Source organism: Mauremys mutica, chromosome 6, assembly GCF_020497125.1.
Source record: "Mauremys mutica isolate MM-2020 ecotype Southern chromosome 6, ASM2049712v1, whole genome shotgun sequence".
Classification (NCBI taxonomy): domain Eukaryota; kingdom Metazoa; phylum Chordata; order Testudines; family Geoemydidae; genus Mauremys; species Mauremys mutica.
In genome coordinates, this window is record NC_059077.1 from 30,595,204 (window position 1) to 30,610,754 (window position 15,551).

Here is a 15,551-nt window from a genome sequence, read left to right on the forward strand (position 1 = left end):
ACGGCTAATCACTGCTAGATTTAATCTGCAACAGCCACATTTTTAAAGAGTGTGAGTGGGTTTTCTTGGTTCGTTTGTTTGGTTGGTTTGTTCATGGGTAATGGTAGAAATGGTATAAGGATGGAGAAAGAGAGAGGTCTGAAAAGGAGAATAAATCAGTGATAAGACAAAATGTGAGCGCAAAGGTTATCAAATGATCGTGCTAGTATTTTTAATGCGATATTTCCATGCTACACTTTTTATTTTACAGTCACTGTGTAATGGCCTGAACTCTCCCCAGGAGTGTCCCAGACAAAACTCTCACAAATATTCCTCAGTGAGGATGACTCTCCCCACCCTGAACTGACTATAGGTTTGATGTATATATTTAATATTCAGTTATGGAATGTCTCCTAATAGATCTCATAGTGGATGATAGTTGCTTACAATATGTGTGTGAGTTGTGCACAAAATAAGTGTATTCATGTGAAATTGCCCATTATTAAAAGTTTGCCCCAGCCCCATGCCAGCTTGTTTGTTTGGAATTGCTACCATCAGCAATAATTCTTGGTCATTGCTTGCTGGGCTGCAGAGCGAAAACACCGCAATGTGGGGCGGGGGTGATTTAAAAAAAAGTAAATAAATAAATAAAACCTCGCCGGTTTCGAGGAGAATTAAATGGTCACCTAGCTACAACTTCAACTGTTCATTTAAATGTTAAATATGTGAGGTGTGTGTATTTACAACATCTTTGTCTTCTGACATCTTGCACTCCTACCAAGACGGTCATCTTAGTATCTTTACAGGAACCTTCGATTCCCTTTCTATTCGATTTACCTACACCCTCCACATTGCAAATGAAAACATCTTTCAGCCTAAGCTAGGATTCCCTCGAGGTCGTTTGCTTAGTAGTAGCATAATAATCATCACATTTAAATTTAATAACTTTTTGACCATTCCATCGCAACACAATTTCCATGTGTGTACATATAGTCTAGCTGGACTGTTGTTTTTTTCTTTTATCCAAACTCTTGCCGTGTCAGTTTCCTTTAAAAGAAAGGGACGCTGGGGGAAAAAAAGAAAACATGTAGCTGATAAACATTGTTTAGAAGCCTCCAGCTGGAAGGCGCTTAGATAATAAGGTGATGACGGCGGTATAAGAACCCATATAGAACGAGACAGAAGCGGGTTCCAAACAAACCCTAAAAGAATTGTGTAAGGTATTGTTTCATTTTGCATAGTGGAGTTATAACGGTCTGAGGAGGATACAGCTTCACATATTTAACAACTAAGAGAGGTTCAGGTCATAGTATAATCAAAGCCTGAATTTTGCAAAGATATAAAGAAATGGGTGCCTTAAACTTTAAAAATATGCATGTGTTTTACTAGATTTGAAAGCTTTAAATAATTGAGAGTCAAATTATTAAGCCAGCAGCCCCTTAAGCGGTCACTGAAATTGGTTGTGGAAGGTTCCATGGCCCTAAAGTTACAAGGACTTTAGTTTTAGGAGTGCCTGTGTACCGATGTGCATAACTGAAAAAAAACACAAACAATATTATTGGGGACCAGCTACACAATATTTCTTATATTTTAGTTCCCTTGAGTAACTTAATGAAATGCTCCACATTTCTCAAAGAAGAGGTACATTTAAAGACTTATATTACCTCCAGCATTTGCACTGCTGTAAATCCAGACAAAACATAGTAAAAAGGGGGTAGAATTACGTGTGTGTGTGGGGGGGGGGGGGGTAAATTAGTACGTTTGCCACGAAGAGAGACTCTCTGAGCTTCACTGTACGTGTATATCCATTATAGTCGAACCGATGAAAGAGGATAGACCTAAACTTCGGCTTAAACTAAAGGAGACGTAAAAAGGGTTTGAAAAGGGGGGGAAATAGAAAGGAGAGATTTTAAGGGCCAGTTTAAGGTAAATATTTGTATCATCTTCTTCGATCTCGTGTTTAGCAGAAATCCATAAAGCAGTTATTCACAGTTGCAAGGGGGAAAAGGAGAATGGGAACGACAATTGAACCTTGTATATGTGGCTTCATACAGCGAGTATTTCTTTTTATCCCCTGACAAAAGTAGGTGAGCCTCTCATCTAACTGGGGCAAATTCTGCTGCCTGGCAAAGGCAGATACCAAGGAAGGAGATAGCTGAAGCCACCCCCCGCCCCCAAAATATGGAATTATAAATAGCGAAATGTAAATAGCCAGAATCTCCCCCACCCCTCCAAAAAAAAAAGTTCAGTGGGGAGGGGGGTCTGACAAGCGCAGCAAGAAATGGAGCAAGGACGGTACTGTAAAATGAAGGGTTCCAGGGGCGCGCGGAAGGAGACCCGAGGACGAGTGGCCAGAGTAAAGTCTAAAGGGGAACACAAACGAGGGGTGGGAAAGTTACCCCCGAGCCGCTGCAGCAGCGTTGCAAGGCTACAGCGACTGAAATATGATAATCAGAACAGCTGCTCTGCGCTGCCTTCCACCAATCGGCGCGGGCCAGGCTTGACGTCCCCGCGCGTTACGTCAGGCCAATGGAGATCTAGCCGAGTTGGAGCAGAGAAGTTTGAGTAAGAGATAAGGAAGAGACTAGTGCCCGATCAGCGCTGAGTCCGGCTCCGCAGCGCCTCTTCCAGTCCCAGCACACGGGCAAAACTGGACTGCCCGGCAGCGCGAGAGAGGGCAGTGCCGCCCGGCCAGCAGCGCCTCTGCAGCCCGGCTGCTGCCCAGATCTCACGCTCTGCTTTTCTTTTTAGCAACCGCTTTAAAACCTACTTTGGGGTCTTAACACGAAAGCGCACACCACCATTCCACTGTGGACAATACCCCCTCTTACAGATATGGGAGACATGGGAGACCCACCAAAAAGTAAGGAGGATTTTTTTTTTACCGTTGTTGGAATCAATGTGCTGTCTGTTGTGACCGTGTCAGGCAGGGAGCTGCTATGAGCTGCTCATCTGAACTTCCCTGGAATGGTAGAGAAGGTGCCTTTGTTGCCATGCCTGCATGCTTGCTGTGTTTTAACCTCTTATCCTTGTATTTCCATAGCCTTGGGTCCTGGGCGCCTTTAAAGTTTGGGGCGCAGGCAAGATTTTAATGGTACCTCTGCCCCGGAGATTTAGCTATCTTCGCGTTAGACTCCAGTGGGTCTGCCTGAATACACAGCACCTAGCCCATTTAGGCGAATTAGCATTAGGCTTGCGAAGGAGAGCAAGTGACAACTGGAATGCTGTCTAAGCTTGCTCACAATATCGAGCCCTGTGTTATACGGGAGAGGGGTTTAAACATCCACGCGTTCAGTTCCCAACGCTTCCAGCCAAACCCTTTTTAATTTATATATAAAATGATTTCCCCTGGAGCGAAGAAAAATGCAAAACGAGGGAGTTTGGGTTGTGTGCAAGGCTTGCAAAATTAGAAGCTTCACACCGAAGGCTGTTCACATCTGCATTTTAACATACGTTCCCCGCCTCCTTTCTAAATGAGGCAAGGTTTTGATGGCACACTTCAATTACCATCCAAAAGTGCAATGCTCTTTAAAAAAAAATCTAAACCTTCCAGAGTATGCCCTATAAGGAATCGACACTAAAAGTGTGTTTATCTCTGTAGGAGAGTAAACGGTTAGTCAATCATGTATTTATTTTCATTTCAGAAAAACGTCTGATTTCCCTATGTGTTGGTTGCGGCAATCAAATTCACGATCAGTATATTCTGAGGGTTTCTCCGGATTTGGAATGGCATGCGGCGTGTTTGAAGTGTGCAGAGTGTAATCAGTATTTGGACGAGACCTGTACGTGCTTTGTTAGGGATGGCAAAACCTACTGTAAAAGAGATTATATCAGGTACGCCATTTACGCTGTTTGATTATTTGGTTAGATTTTACTGTATATAGAGACAGACAGAGGGAGAGGGCTTTTTTGATTTGTTTTGTTTTTTGGTAAAAAAAAAAAGTTAGTTCTCCAAAGGTACACGGAGAAAAGTTCTAGTCAAGTTTATTCCATAAATTAAAATGAAAAATATAAAACACTCAAAGTCAGAAATAACTAGTGTTTGTAAGGACTTCTCCTGGTAAAGCACAATTTCCTGCAACGTGTGCTGTGGTCCTAACAAAGCAGGATAGCATCTAAATATATATTTAAATAGTATAGCTATTCAGGCACAGAGCTGATCGCTTTTAAACACATACCTGCATCTCTGTGTGTTTGTTGTATGAGTTACAGGAAGGCAAAATCATATACAGAATTAAGACACTTCAAACATGTATGCAGTAAAAAAAAATGAACGGACAAATAAACCTATTTACAGCAGGGCCTATTTAAAAAAAAGAAGTTGAAGTTTACAATTCTGTTCTGAAGGAAGATCCTTTTATTGTAAGGTTAAAAGATAGACTACAATGTTTCTTTGCTAAAATAACTGGCAAGTAATCTTTTTAAATATTAACCCCTTGGTGATATCTGACTGCCTTTTCTTTCTTATCTTATCTGTGCTGATGAATTAGACAGAGCAGATCAAATTGCCCATCATCTGTTCGCGAACAATTGGGTATATTTAGATAATGGAACTGCTTCCTTCCTCACATTAAAATCTGGTAACTGATAAAATGTGAGAGTTGCCAATCCTAACACTATAGCGAAACCAAAGCAGAACTTTGGGGGTGTTTATTATTTGCGCTCTTGGGTCATGTTTATCTATTGCTAGCCTTTGGTGTCATCTGCTAGGTTTGTATATAGCAGAACTTTGTATATTACCTATACTGTACGGCCAAAACATTGTTACAGAAAATTTCAGGAATAAATATCACCCATTACAGATACCTTTGTAGATTCATTTTAATTCCGAATTAGAACAAACCACTTGAGTTCCTCCAATGCATATATCATAAATAGTTGGGTCCTTAAAGCCACGTTGTGAAATTATCCTCCAAGTTTTGCAATGTTGAGAACAATCCACTCCGTTCTTAGCTTTACTTTTAAACATATCTGGGAGCGGTGTTTTTATTTTACTTTATTTTATTTATTTTTTAACATTCTTCTTTGACTCTTTCCCAGTTTCAAAAGAGAGAAAATGTTTAGGAGTGTGATCTGGTCGTTTCGTTCCTGTGTGAATTTCATTGATTAGGGGAAATGAGCAAATAATTGCAACTTTGAAAAGTTTCAGCAAAACAAATTTCATTTGTTCAAATTATTTAAAATAAAGAAGTGTACAGTCTGTGCTTGGCGACCTTGAATTAGACTCTGAGCAAATATTAAATTGTCAAGCATATGCGCAAAAAATAACTCCTGTGCCTATTAAGCTATAATATTTGGAGATCGAGCAGTTCTTTCATTATTTTTCATGAGATCTTATAATTCAGAAATTTTAGATCTGAGTAGAAATTGAATACATTGTGTGTGACACACACTCTGCTATACATGCACACACAAAGAAGGTGTAAATGTGTGTGTGTAGACTTACACACAACAGAGATTGTGTGCATTATAGAGGGTATTTAGAAGAGTATCTGTGTGTATACATATTGTAAACTATTTAGGAGTGTGTGAACACGTATATACGTATGTGTGCATATATTTTTAGAATTATACTAACTTGCCTTGTTAATCAAAGAGGTTAGCTAAATAATATTCAGTTTGAGCCGATACACCGCGGAGCTGTGAAATCTGACTCAGAACTACAGCTAATAGACATATATCTCTGTCTATGTAGATAGATACTGCTACCTGAAATGTCCCCCTCTTTCCGTATCGAAGAGGACTCAAGCTACAACACAGTAGCTGTTAAAGATGTATAAAACAAAGAGGCGAATTATTTGCTCTGTTGAAATATCAGTAAGGAAGTTTTCCTTTCGTTTGTGTTTGAAGGCTTTAGCGTTCAGCTTAAGGTGGTGCTGGTGGGGAGAGTGGAAAGATTGAATTAGCAGAAAGGCTGGAACGCGGCAGCATTTAAAACGCACTTTAATAGAAAAGTTACGCGACAGAAAGAAGGCGGAAGGTAGAGAGAATCTTGAGACCTGTAGTGCCTAGAAAAGTTCCTCCTTCGGTGTCCTGAGAAGGGAAAAGTAGAACTCTAGCTACTGGAAACCCTCGTGTGCAGGAGGCGGCAAAACTCCTGAAGGTTTCATTCAAAAAAAAAAAAGAAGCTAATAGGTTTGTGTTTGTGCAATGGGTGTCACTCTCTGTCATCGGAGCCAGCCTTTATTTTACATATTATACACAAGCGGGTTGCTACAGCTCTGGAGCAGCGTGGGGGCAGCCAACGTGCCCTGAACCCAGTGTGAGAGCGCCCGGTGCCCCCCGCCCCCCGCCACCCCTTTGCTGGGCGGCTCAGGCTGTGGGGCAGGAGAGGGGTTAGGAAAATCCTTCCTGAGGTTTTGTGTTTGTTCCCCCCCCCCAGTGGTGCTTGCGTGGGGGGGGGGGGTCGCCTGAGCTCTGCTGCCTTTTACAGCGGCGAGATCTGGGCATTGGCGGTAACTGAATCCGTTTTATTCCTTTCCCCTTCCAGCTTCTGTGCTGTAAAGGCTTGTTTAACTAGCGGGCGGCGTGTGGCGAGTGGAGCAGGGCCGGGGGGCTGCACACGACTGGGGGTGAAACCTCTTTTCTCCTTCTTGTCTCTGGGCCGGGCCCTGCTCAGGTTATACGGCATCAAGTGCGCCAAGTGCAGCATCGGCTTCAGCAAGAACGACTTCGTGATGCGCGCCCGCTCCAAGGTGTATCACATCGAGTGTTTCCGCTGCGTGGCCTGCAGCCGCCAGCTCATCCCAGGGGACGAGTTCGCGCTGCGGGAGGACGGCCTCTTCTGCCGAGCCGACCACGACGTGGTGGAGAGGGCCAGCCTGGGAGCAGGGGACCCGCTCAGCCCCCTTCATCCCGCCAGACCGCTGCAGATGGCAGGTACTCCTCCAGTCCGCAGAGAGAGGGAGAGAGAGAGAGAGGGAGCTGCTGCGACTGCAGGCCACAGCCACTCTGTGCATCTATCGGCTCTGCAGCGAGAGCGGCCAGGGCTTTGTTCCAGCCCTCCCTTCATTCCTCTGCCTCTGTGTGTGTGTGTGTGTGTGTACCGTACAGCCCTGTAGCCATATATGTGCATGCATGCGTCTGGCGTGTTCTATAGAACACGTGTGTGCCGTGTAGATCTCTTTATGGATGAGCCTGCCTATAGAAATGCTATAACCACGCTCATAACATGCACATATAGATGACAATATAACGGCACATATGACAACAGAACAGGTATACACACACCTGTCTATATCTAGGTACACCCATGTATATATCCGAAAGCATATCATTTTATATCTATCTCTAAAACATTATATGTGTGTATGTATTTATATAAACACACTAATACATTATAGGTGTATATAATCTCGTGTTTATATAAATACTTGTGTACACACACACATATAAGCCAGTTTTAAAACCTTTGAAATCTAGTGGTTCGCTGGAAGTACATACCTAAGGTATTGTATGTGCGTTTGTCTAATGAGAGCCCTGGGAGAACCAGTGGACTCTTTGGGGCATAAATTTCCTCTTTTGAAAGTGGGTTGGTTAGATAGCTAGATAGATAATCTAATGTGTATATAGTGCTTCTATATTAAATCACAAATACCTTTCCATTTACCCCCTCTCCCCCCCCAAAAAAACCCAAAACATTTGGAACAGGTTGTTTTAAAACATTGGGAGAAAGGGGGTCCGAAAAGGGATAGACTTAATAACTACAGGCGAGCACTTAGGCTGTAATTTAAAACTGTCAACAAGCTAATCTTCACTAATTGCCTTTTAAAGTGATTCTGCCTTCTTGAAACGTTTTATGTGATTTGATGAGAATTTCATCTTAAACTCTGCGTTGCAACTTTAGACTCGACCCAACATAGAGGTTTACTTACACTTTTAGTTTTCGACCTGTGCAGTAGATATTTATAGAAACTGAGCTTTAGGAAGGGGAACAGCTTTCACGGACAAATAAACAACACAAGATTGGAATGGAGAACTGCTATTCAGGTAACTAACGCCAAGGGATATTTACAAACCCAGCCACGTTTCTACGGGCACAGCTGCCTCTTTTGAACAGTTTTCAAGTGACCTATGTATATATAGCCGAGAAACATATAGCTAATCATTCCAGAATTTCGGACAGATTATGCATATCCCTTCAAGCATATTTGTGCATGTCTTATAAGGAATATTGTGTCTGCAGTTACAAAATTACCAGTATTGGGGGATCTTGTTCGGTCTTCATCGAATGTCTTTGCTGTTTTGTTGTGTCCACGGAGAAATAGAAACCCGATTTGACAGGACAAAATTGAACACTCCTTGGCCAAGCATTTTAGTAATGTTTACCCTTTATTTTTGGCCAAGTGACATTTAGGGTATTCTAGTAAATTTAATTTCTGAAGGAAAAAAAAAAGAATCCATGCACTATCAGTAAAACGATGTATTTCTAACTTTCGATTGACAATGTCCATTTGGTTGCATGTCCCGACGGTTTCCATGAAAATAATCAACCGCCATGCTTTCCCTTCCCCTTTTATGATTTTGCAATATCTTTAGATTTTTAAGGGACACGGTGACATAACTTCACCTTGAACCTCCACTTTTACAAACAGCCCCTTCTCTCGGGATGTGCCTTTCACATACAAGGTTTTCGACAATGGATACGTTTGCTTTGTTTTGGAGCAGTAGTGTAAAACTGTTGGTAGCCGGTGCATGTAATTGTGCTCGAGGTCTCAGGCCATGTTGTGATAGAGTCTACATACAACAGGCAGGCACACAAATTATGCAAAGTGCTCCCGTTTAAAACTTTTAAGCTAACTATCTACTTTTGTGGTTTCTCCATAAATAAATACTTCCCCCCCCCACCCCTTGACTATTATTAAGTAGAATATTGCTTGTCTGTCAAAGATAATACAGGGTTGATCTTCTGTTTGTTTGTTGTCCTCCCACCCCAATCATTTGTACAGTAAAAAATACCAATTGTGGCGTGATTCCATCAGCTGGTAGGGGAGAGATAAGGACAAGAACTCAGCTGAATGCCAATGGCCTTTTCAGTAAGGATCTACCCCAGAACGCCAGACTCTCTGTAGATTCTCTGCCTCTTACTTATGGGGATCCTGTTCGTTCCTCCCCCCTTCCTTTGCAGCAGAACCTATCTCTGCCAGACAGCCCGCTCTTCGACCCCACGTCCACAAGCAGCCCGAGAAGACCACCCGAGTCCGGACTGTGCTTAATGAGAAACAGCTTCACACCTTGAGGACCTGCTACGCTGCCAACCCCAGACCCGACGCGCTTATGAAGGAGCAACTGGTGGAAATGACTGGCCTCAGCCCGAGGGTCATCAGGGTCTGGTTTCAAAACAAGCGATGCAAGGACAAAAAAAGGAGCATCATGATGAAGCAGCTTCAGCAACAGCAGCCCAATGACAAAACTGTAAGTGGCTGCAGCCTGTGATCCTAATGGAACGTTCCTTCCTGAAGTGGAAATGATCCTTTGATCTTGAAATTGTACCGAGACCATCTCTGACCAGCCTTCTTTGGGGCTGGGTTTTGTCTGGGCAGATAAATGCCGCTGATTATGTGAGAGCTCCATTTTTAAAAAGTACAGCTGTGGTACAAGTTGGTTTGCCTTCAGATTACTGTAAATATTATTCACGTATTCTGTTGTCAATGCAATTAAAATAGACCATAGCGAGAGGATTACACCGCCTGCTCAAGCGGACACGCCTTTTGGTGGGGCGAAGGATTCAGTGTGCATTAGAGTAAATGTGAGTTGTGACCCGAAGAGTTTAGGGGATGTAATTAAGCCGAGCATTTTGTAATATTTATTTTGCAAATGCGATGGACTCCTTAACGGAAACAGACGCATTCCCCCTCTTCAATGGGGGAGTCAAAAACACAAATCCGATGCATTTTCTTAGCACTTTCTATATTATAACGTGCATATTCGTATAGGTGAGCAACTGCACCCAATGTAGGAAAAGACAAATGCAAAGGAAAGATTTTGATTTGTCATCCTAGTCACAGTAATTTCAGCGTTACATACGTGTGCATATGCACATATGATGCAAACAAGCTGTCTCGCGTTTAAATTGCAGGATTTAGCAAAACAAGTTGCCTTGCTCCATTTTGCAACCTTTCCCCCCCTCTCCCCCCGCTTGAGCCTTTCAAGAAGCGACAAGGTGGGTGAGGTAATATCTTTTATTGGACCAACTTCTGTTGGTGAAAGACACAAGCAGCTACTTATTCCCTTTATATTCAGTATATTGACTGACCTGAAAAAGACTATGAATTCATAAGGCTGCCTAGTTAAATGGAATTTAAGGAGATTCATTTTGCCGTGTTAGGATGCAATAAAACACAATGTTATCAGCACGCTGTTCCTCAAAACTCCGAGTCATTTTGTACATAACAGCCGTAGCATTTAGAATACACAAAGGTTTTTCTAAAGCTACTCAGGCACCCGAGGTTGGTAGCGTAGAGGTTATGCGATCCAGTTAAGGTCACAGAGAAAGCCAGCATGGATGCAAAATATAAACCCAGGGTGGTTAACCCTTTCTTGTTCCTTGCCATGCATGCATCGCCAGGCAGTGGTATTTGGTGTAAGTAGTTAATAACCTTTTAGGCAACCGGGCATGAAGAAATACAAGGATTAAGGAGAAAGAAAGTAAGCTTCCAGTGTGATAAATGCAGAAATAGGCTGACCTATAGTAGAATAGGGTAAGACATTCACAGCAGATTAACTATGTAAATACAGGCGACTGTATAGATAAGATAGAATAGCAGTTTATTGACTCAGCGCTTATATACAATAAAGTTAACAAAGCTCATTAACATCTTTTGGTCGGTTGTTTACAGAATATTCAAGGGATGACAGGAACTCCTATGGTGGCTGCTAGTCCTGAGAGACATGATGGGGGTTTACAGGCTAACCCAGTGGAAGTGCAGAGTTACCAGCCTCCTTGGAAAGTACTGAGTGACTTCGCATTGCAGAGTGACATAGATCAACCTGCTTTTCAGCAGCTAGTAAGTGTTAGTTCCCAGACTGAATATGCTAATGTATACACGGGGCAGAATATTGGGTATTCTCTAAACTTGGTGTATCTGTGCTGTGAGATATGAACCCCAGACTATAAATGCATTCCTGACATTTGCATTATTGCAATATGTCAGTACTTAGAATAAAATGGATTTTATATGGCTCCATTCAAAGCCCACTTGAAGTCAGTAAAAAGGCTCCTATTGATTTCAATGGGCTTTGTATCAGACCCATAAACAAGGTCTGAAATAGTAATTAAGATAATTATAGTCACAGAATTTTAAAGCAAATCTATGGTGGAGACTAGCATTAAAAACTATAAGCAATTCATCATTTTACTCTTTGTAAACTTACAACAGCAATTACTAACATTGGGTCCACATTTTTTTCATTTTGCCTATGTAGTACAGAATTGAGTTCAACTATATGAATATGTCAGCCAGACCGATGAGATTCTTAAAACAGAGAGGGTGGGAAAGTGTAAATCTTTCTTTAAGTATGCACCACTAGGCAGATATTTATATCTACCCCATCTGAAATTATATCTTATATTTTATAAAGGGAATTGTTATTACATAGTCACATGCAAAAGCCAAACAATATTAATGGACTGGCTTAACCAACAAGAAGACAGAAATTTAAGAATAAATTCTGTTCTTAACTCACTTCCTTATGCCTACGTCATTTGGCAGCTCATATGGGACCATATCATCTGCAATACTTAGGCTCAACAAGGTGAATTAAGGACAGAAGTTCAACCTTAACTCAATTTCCTGGCCTAAGTGTGTTTAAACCAGATCTTTAAAATAATAAGGTACGTTGTGTATGGTTTTTCAGTGATTCACAGTGATAACAAATAATAATGAAATATTACCATAGAGGTTTTTGATTGGTCAAGCAACTTTTCAAAATGATCCCTTGGAAAATAAAAATAAAGGTTTGAGGCACCAATGTATATTTCTAGATCTTTCCCTTTAGTGACCCACTCATTTTTATGATGTTTTTTCTCTTATTCTGATGCTGAAGAATGAATGGAATGCTATGTCCATTTGGAATGCCCTGTAATTTAGCAGACTGTTCTGTGGATGCTATGATACAGATCGCCTTGGTTCTAGAGCATCTTCTAGTCCCCATGCTTAAACCAAGCCGTCCGATAGGCAGGGGGAAAAAAGAAACAACAACAAAACAAAACAGTGACCTGCTTTGTCTGCTTTACTTTTTATGGGTTAATGGAACAGAAGATCTTTAAGTCTTGGGATAGACTGGCCGTTGGTGGGTACTAGGTCTAGCAACAGAATTCAATATTTTGGGATGTAATCAGGAGGCAAAATTTGCCCTATATTTTTAATGTCAGCTTGACCAAAAATAGAGCATATAGATTGAAAAATGGATGCCTCAGGAGCATTTTGTAGCATGGACACGGTGTAGTGATTGTTCAAGTGGCTGGTGCAAATTTCAGCTATGTAGGCAGGGCCTTAATCACAGAATCTTCTAACCAAGAAGGAGCAAACTGAATTGTGGGTGTATTAGAAATGCTAAACTCTCCATATTATGGACACTGTTAGACTAAGATCTGATCTCCAACTCACAGTGGCTTTGGTTACCCTTTTTACCCAATTCACTCTCATTTAATATGGACCCATGGAGTCCGCATCCCACTTGGGGAAGAAGATGGCTTGTTGAAAAGAAAACACATTATGCTCATAGATCCTTGTGCCATTTTTTATTGTATTATGCACCACAAAGGGGAGTGGGAAGTAGCCTTGCAGTTTCATGTCAGAAAACACATAAAGTTCTTAAATAATTGACTGCAACATACTGTTGGGAATCCCAAACAATTAGAATGCAAAGATTTCTGAAAGACCTGAGAAAACAGGTCTAATTAATAACAGTTTTTGTCAGTGAATTGATTTGGGGACTGATTCAAAAGTCATTCAAGTCAATGGAAAAACTCCCATTGTTTTCACTGGGATTTGGATGATGCCCTTTGTAGTGCATGTTGCTTATGTATTTGTGTTTCTTTTTCTTCTCCTCCTGCCTTTCATTGATAATTATAACTACATTTGTAACCTCCCCTCCCCTCCCCTTATTTTCTTTTGGGCAGGTTAATTTTTCAGAAGGAGGACCAGGTTCCAATTCCACCGGAAGTGAAGTAGCATCAATGTCCTCTCAGCTCCCAGATACACCTAACAGCATGGTAGCCAGTCCTATTGAGGCATGAGGAACAATTAATTCAGATTTTTTTATTATTATTTCCCCCTGTTGAAGAGAGCGGGAAAGTTATCACGTTGGGACTCTGAAACTTAAAAGTATTTAATAAACCTGTAATGAACCTAGCAAAGAATGCTCCAGAAGTGCACGGAGTCTTGTTATAAATGACAAGGTGAAATGGTAGCAACACTGTGAAGACAATCATGGGATCTTACTAGAATAATAATAATTTAAAAGAATAAATAAACACATGATATCCAGTGATCACAGGAGCATCGAAAAGACGTTTTTGAAACGTAGAGGATTTGTATTTATGGATCTCAGAAAAAAAGAAGCATCTTTTCATTTGACTGAACATAGAAAGAAACCAAGCTAGAGAGACTGTCTGTACTCCATCCTAATCCAAATGGTGCTGTTTCTTATTGGTCATTGCCTTGCCAAAAAGGAGCTCCAATAGGTTTCACAACATCAGGAAAAGACAATCTAGCCCCGCATGGTTGAAAGATTCATTGCAGGAAGCAGGAGCTGCATTGGTTTGCAATGGTTTTTTTTTAGTTGACTCTTAAGGGGTTGTTTCCTGGGTCTCTTATAGCATGTACTGTAGCTGGGGTTTTGGTTTTGGTTTTGCTGAGATCCATCCTCTATGGAGAAGTCTGAAGCGACTTTAAAAATAGGTTTTTGAATTCCTATTTAAAAACCGACTTATAAAGCATTGCAACAAGGTATACCTCTACTTTGCCACAAAGCGTCTCGGGATTGTGTTTGAATCGTGTCCGTCCAAGAACTTTCCCCCCCAAAGATGTGTATAGTTATGGGTTTAAACGACTGTTTCTCTCTCTCTCTCTCTCTCTGGAAATAAAGAGGAAAAAAGAATTTTTTTTTGGTTTGCTCTTGCATTGCAAAAATTATAAAGTAATTTATTATTTATTATCGGAAGACTTGCCACTTTTCATGTCATTTGACTCTATTTTTTGTTTTTGTTTGCTGAAGTAAAAGAAAAAAGAAAAAAAAAGAAGAAAAAGGTTGTACCGTGGTCTTTGAATTATATGTCTAATTCTATGTGATTTTGTCTTTTTTTCTTAAATATTATGTGAAATAAAAGCGCCATATGTAGAATTATTATATCTTCAGGACTATTTCACTAAATAAGCGTTTGGAATATAGAAAAATAAAACTGATAAAAGTTCCCTCTTTTCTATATTTACAAGTTCGCAGCTAGATACCTGAAATAAAATATTGCATGCGAAGTCGGTATTATTGAAAATACGGAGTGTGATATTTTATTGCAAGTATTAACGATCAGCTTGTAAATTTCAATTTCGACAACTGTATCAGGGCTAGTTTGATGCCTTAGCGTTCAATTGATAACGTTACAAACTTTCCCTTTCCCCTCCTCTCCTACCCTTTAAAAGTGAAACTACCCTAGGCATAACCAGACAATGCTGAGAAACCTAAAGAACTGACATAGCCAATAGAGCTCAGCTTTTCTGAGCTGTATTATTTAAAAAAATAAGAAGAAAGTGCTGTATACCAAAGCCTCGTTAAGACTGCTGAAGTGACCTGTATTTGAAGTATAAGCTCCTGATAAAAGGGACATATTTTGCTTAGTAAGTCAAGTATGACTATTATTTATCAGTGTCTGCTGTCAAAACGATTGAAAAATGCTGCAGGAGGAATAGATTTGAGGGGATGTTGCTGTGAAATCTCACGATTGGTGTTTCTCTTATTTTCTTTCGACTTCCTTTCCCCGCCCCCCTCTCCACCTTTTCTTCCATTTTTTTAATTTGGGGGAAGGGTGGAAGGTAGTGGTTGAAAGCTAGAAACGTGGGGGATTTCTTGGGGAGGGAAGAGGGGAAGAAAACCACAGGAAAGGGTAAGGGTTTTTTTTGCTCCTTTTCAAGTATTCCCTCGTGTTCACAGCCATTACAGGACAAAGGCTCACTTAAAAAAAAATCCTTAACAACTGGGATACACAGAGATTTCGAGTCTGACAAAGACAGGTTGGGTTGCATGACCGTTTCTCCAAAGCGTCATGTTTTCTTAACATAATCTTATTCTCTCTTAGCCTCCCTCCTCCACCGCCCATCATCCCCACCCACCCACCCCGAGCTAGGTAAGCTATAGACAAACCATTTCGACAGTGGGGGGGGAGTTAAAAGTCTAATATAAGGATAGAAACTGGATTCATTTTGTATGCTCAAGTGTAATACATTTTTGAATACTTGATAAATATTTAAATAAATATGAAATCTACCTTAAACCGTGTGAGGAGTAACACTTGTATTTTCACACAGGATCGTAGGGTTGGTAAAATTCTTTTCGGGAGGGGGGAGGTGAGGATG

At 40.9% G+C, this 15,551-nt stretch overlaps 1 protein-coding gene across 3 annotated transcripts; it reads left to right on the top strand.

The window, feature by feature from the left end:
• Window positions 1–2,550: 2,550 nt before the first annotated feature.
• Window positions 2,551–15,343, top strand: ISL1 (ISL LIM homeobox 1). Of its 3 annotated transcripts, none has more exons than XM_045020216.1 (6): window positions 2,551–2,842; window positions 3,624–3,813; window positions 6,599–6,858; window positions 9,107–9,393; window positions 10,818–10,985; window positions 13,103–15,343. In XM_045020216.1, the coding sequence occupies exons 1-6, from the start codon at window positions 2,815–2,817 to the stop codon at window positions 13,217–13,219; spliced, it is 1,050 nt and encodes a 349-aa protein (XP_044876151.1). In that variant the 5' UTR covers window positions 2,551–2,814; the 3' UTR covers window positions 13,220–15,343. The 3 variants fall into 3 exon arrangements, with proteins under 3 accessions (XP_044876151.1, XP_044876149.1, XP_044876150.1); XM_045020214.1 differs by lacking the exon at window positions 2,551–2,842 and adding an exon at window positions 2,903–2,958; XM_045020215.1 differs by lacking the exon at window positions 2,551–2,842 and adding an exon at window positions 2,903–2,958 and having other exon boundaries at window positions 9,110–9,393.
• Window positions 15,344–15,551: the final 208 nt, after the last annotated feature.

What these genes read in the sequence shown, in the direction of transcription:
- ISL1 (XM_045020214.1), top strand. Translation starts at nt 2,919, where the DNA reads ATGAGCTGCTCATCTGAACTTCCCTGGAATGGTAGAGAAG. An exon ending in TGTAAAAGAGATTATATCAG is followed by an intron (nt 3,814 to 6,598) that starts GTACGCCATTTA and finishes GGCCCTGCTCAG; the next exon opens with GTTATACGGCATCAAGTGCG. An exon ending in AACCTGCTTTTCAGCAGCTA is followed by an intron (nt 10,986 to 13,102) that starts GTAAGTGTTAGT and finishes TCTTTTGGGCAG; the next exon opens with GTTAATTTTTCAGAAGGAGG.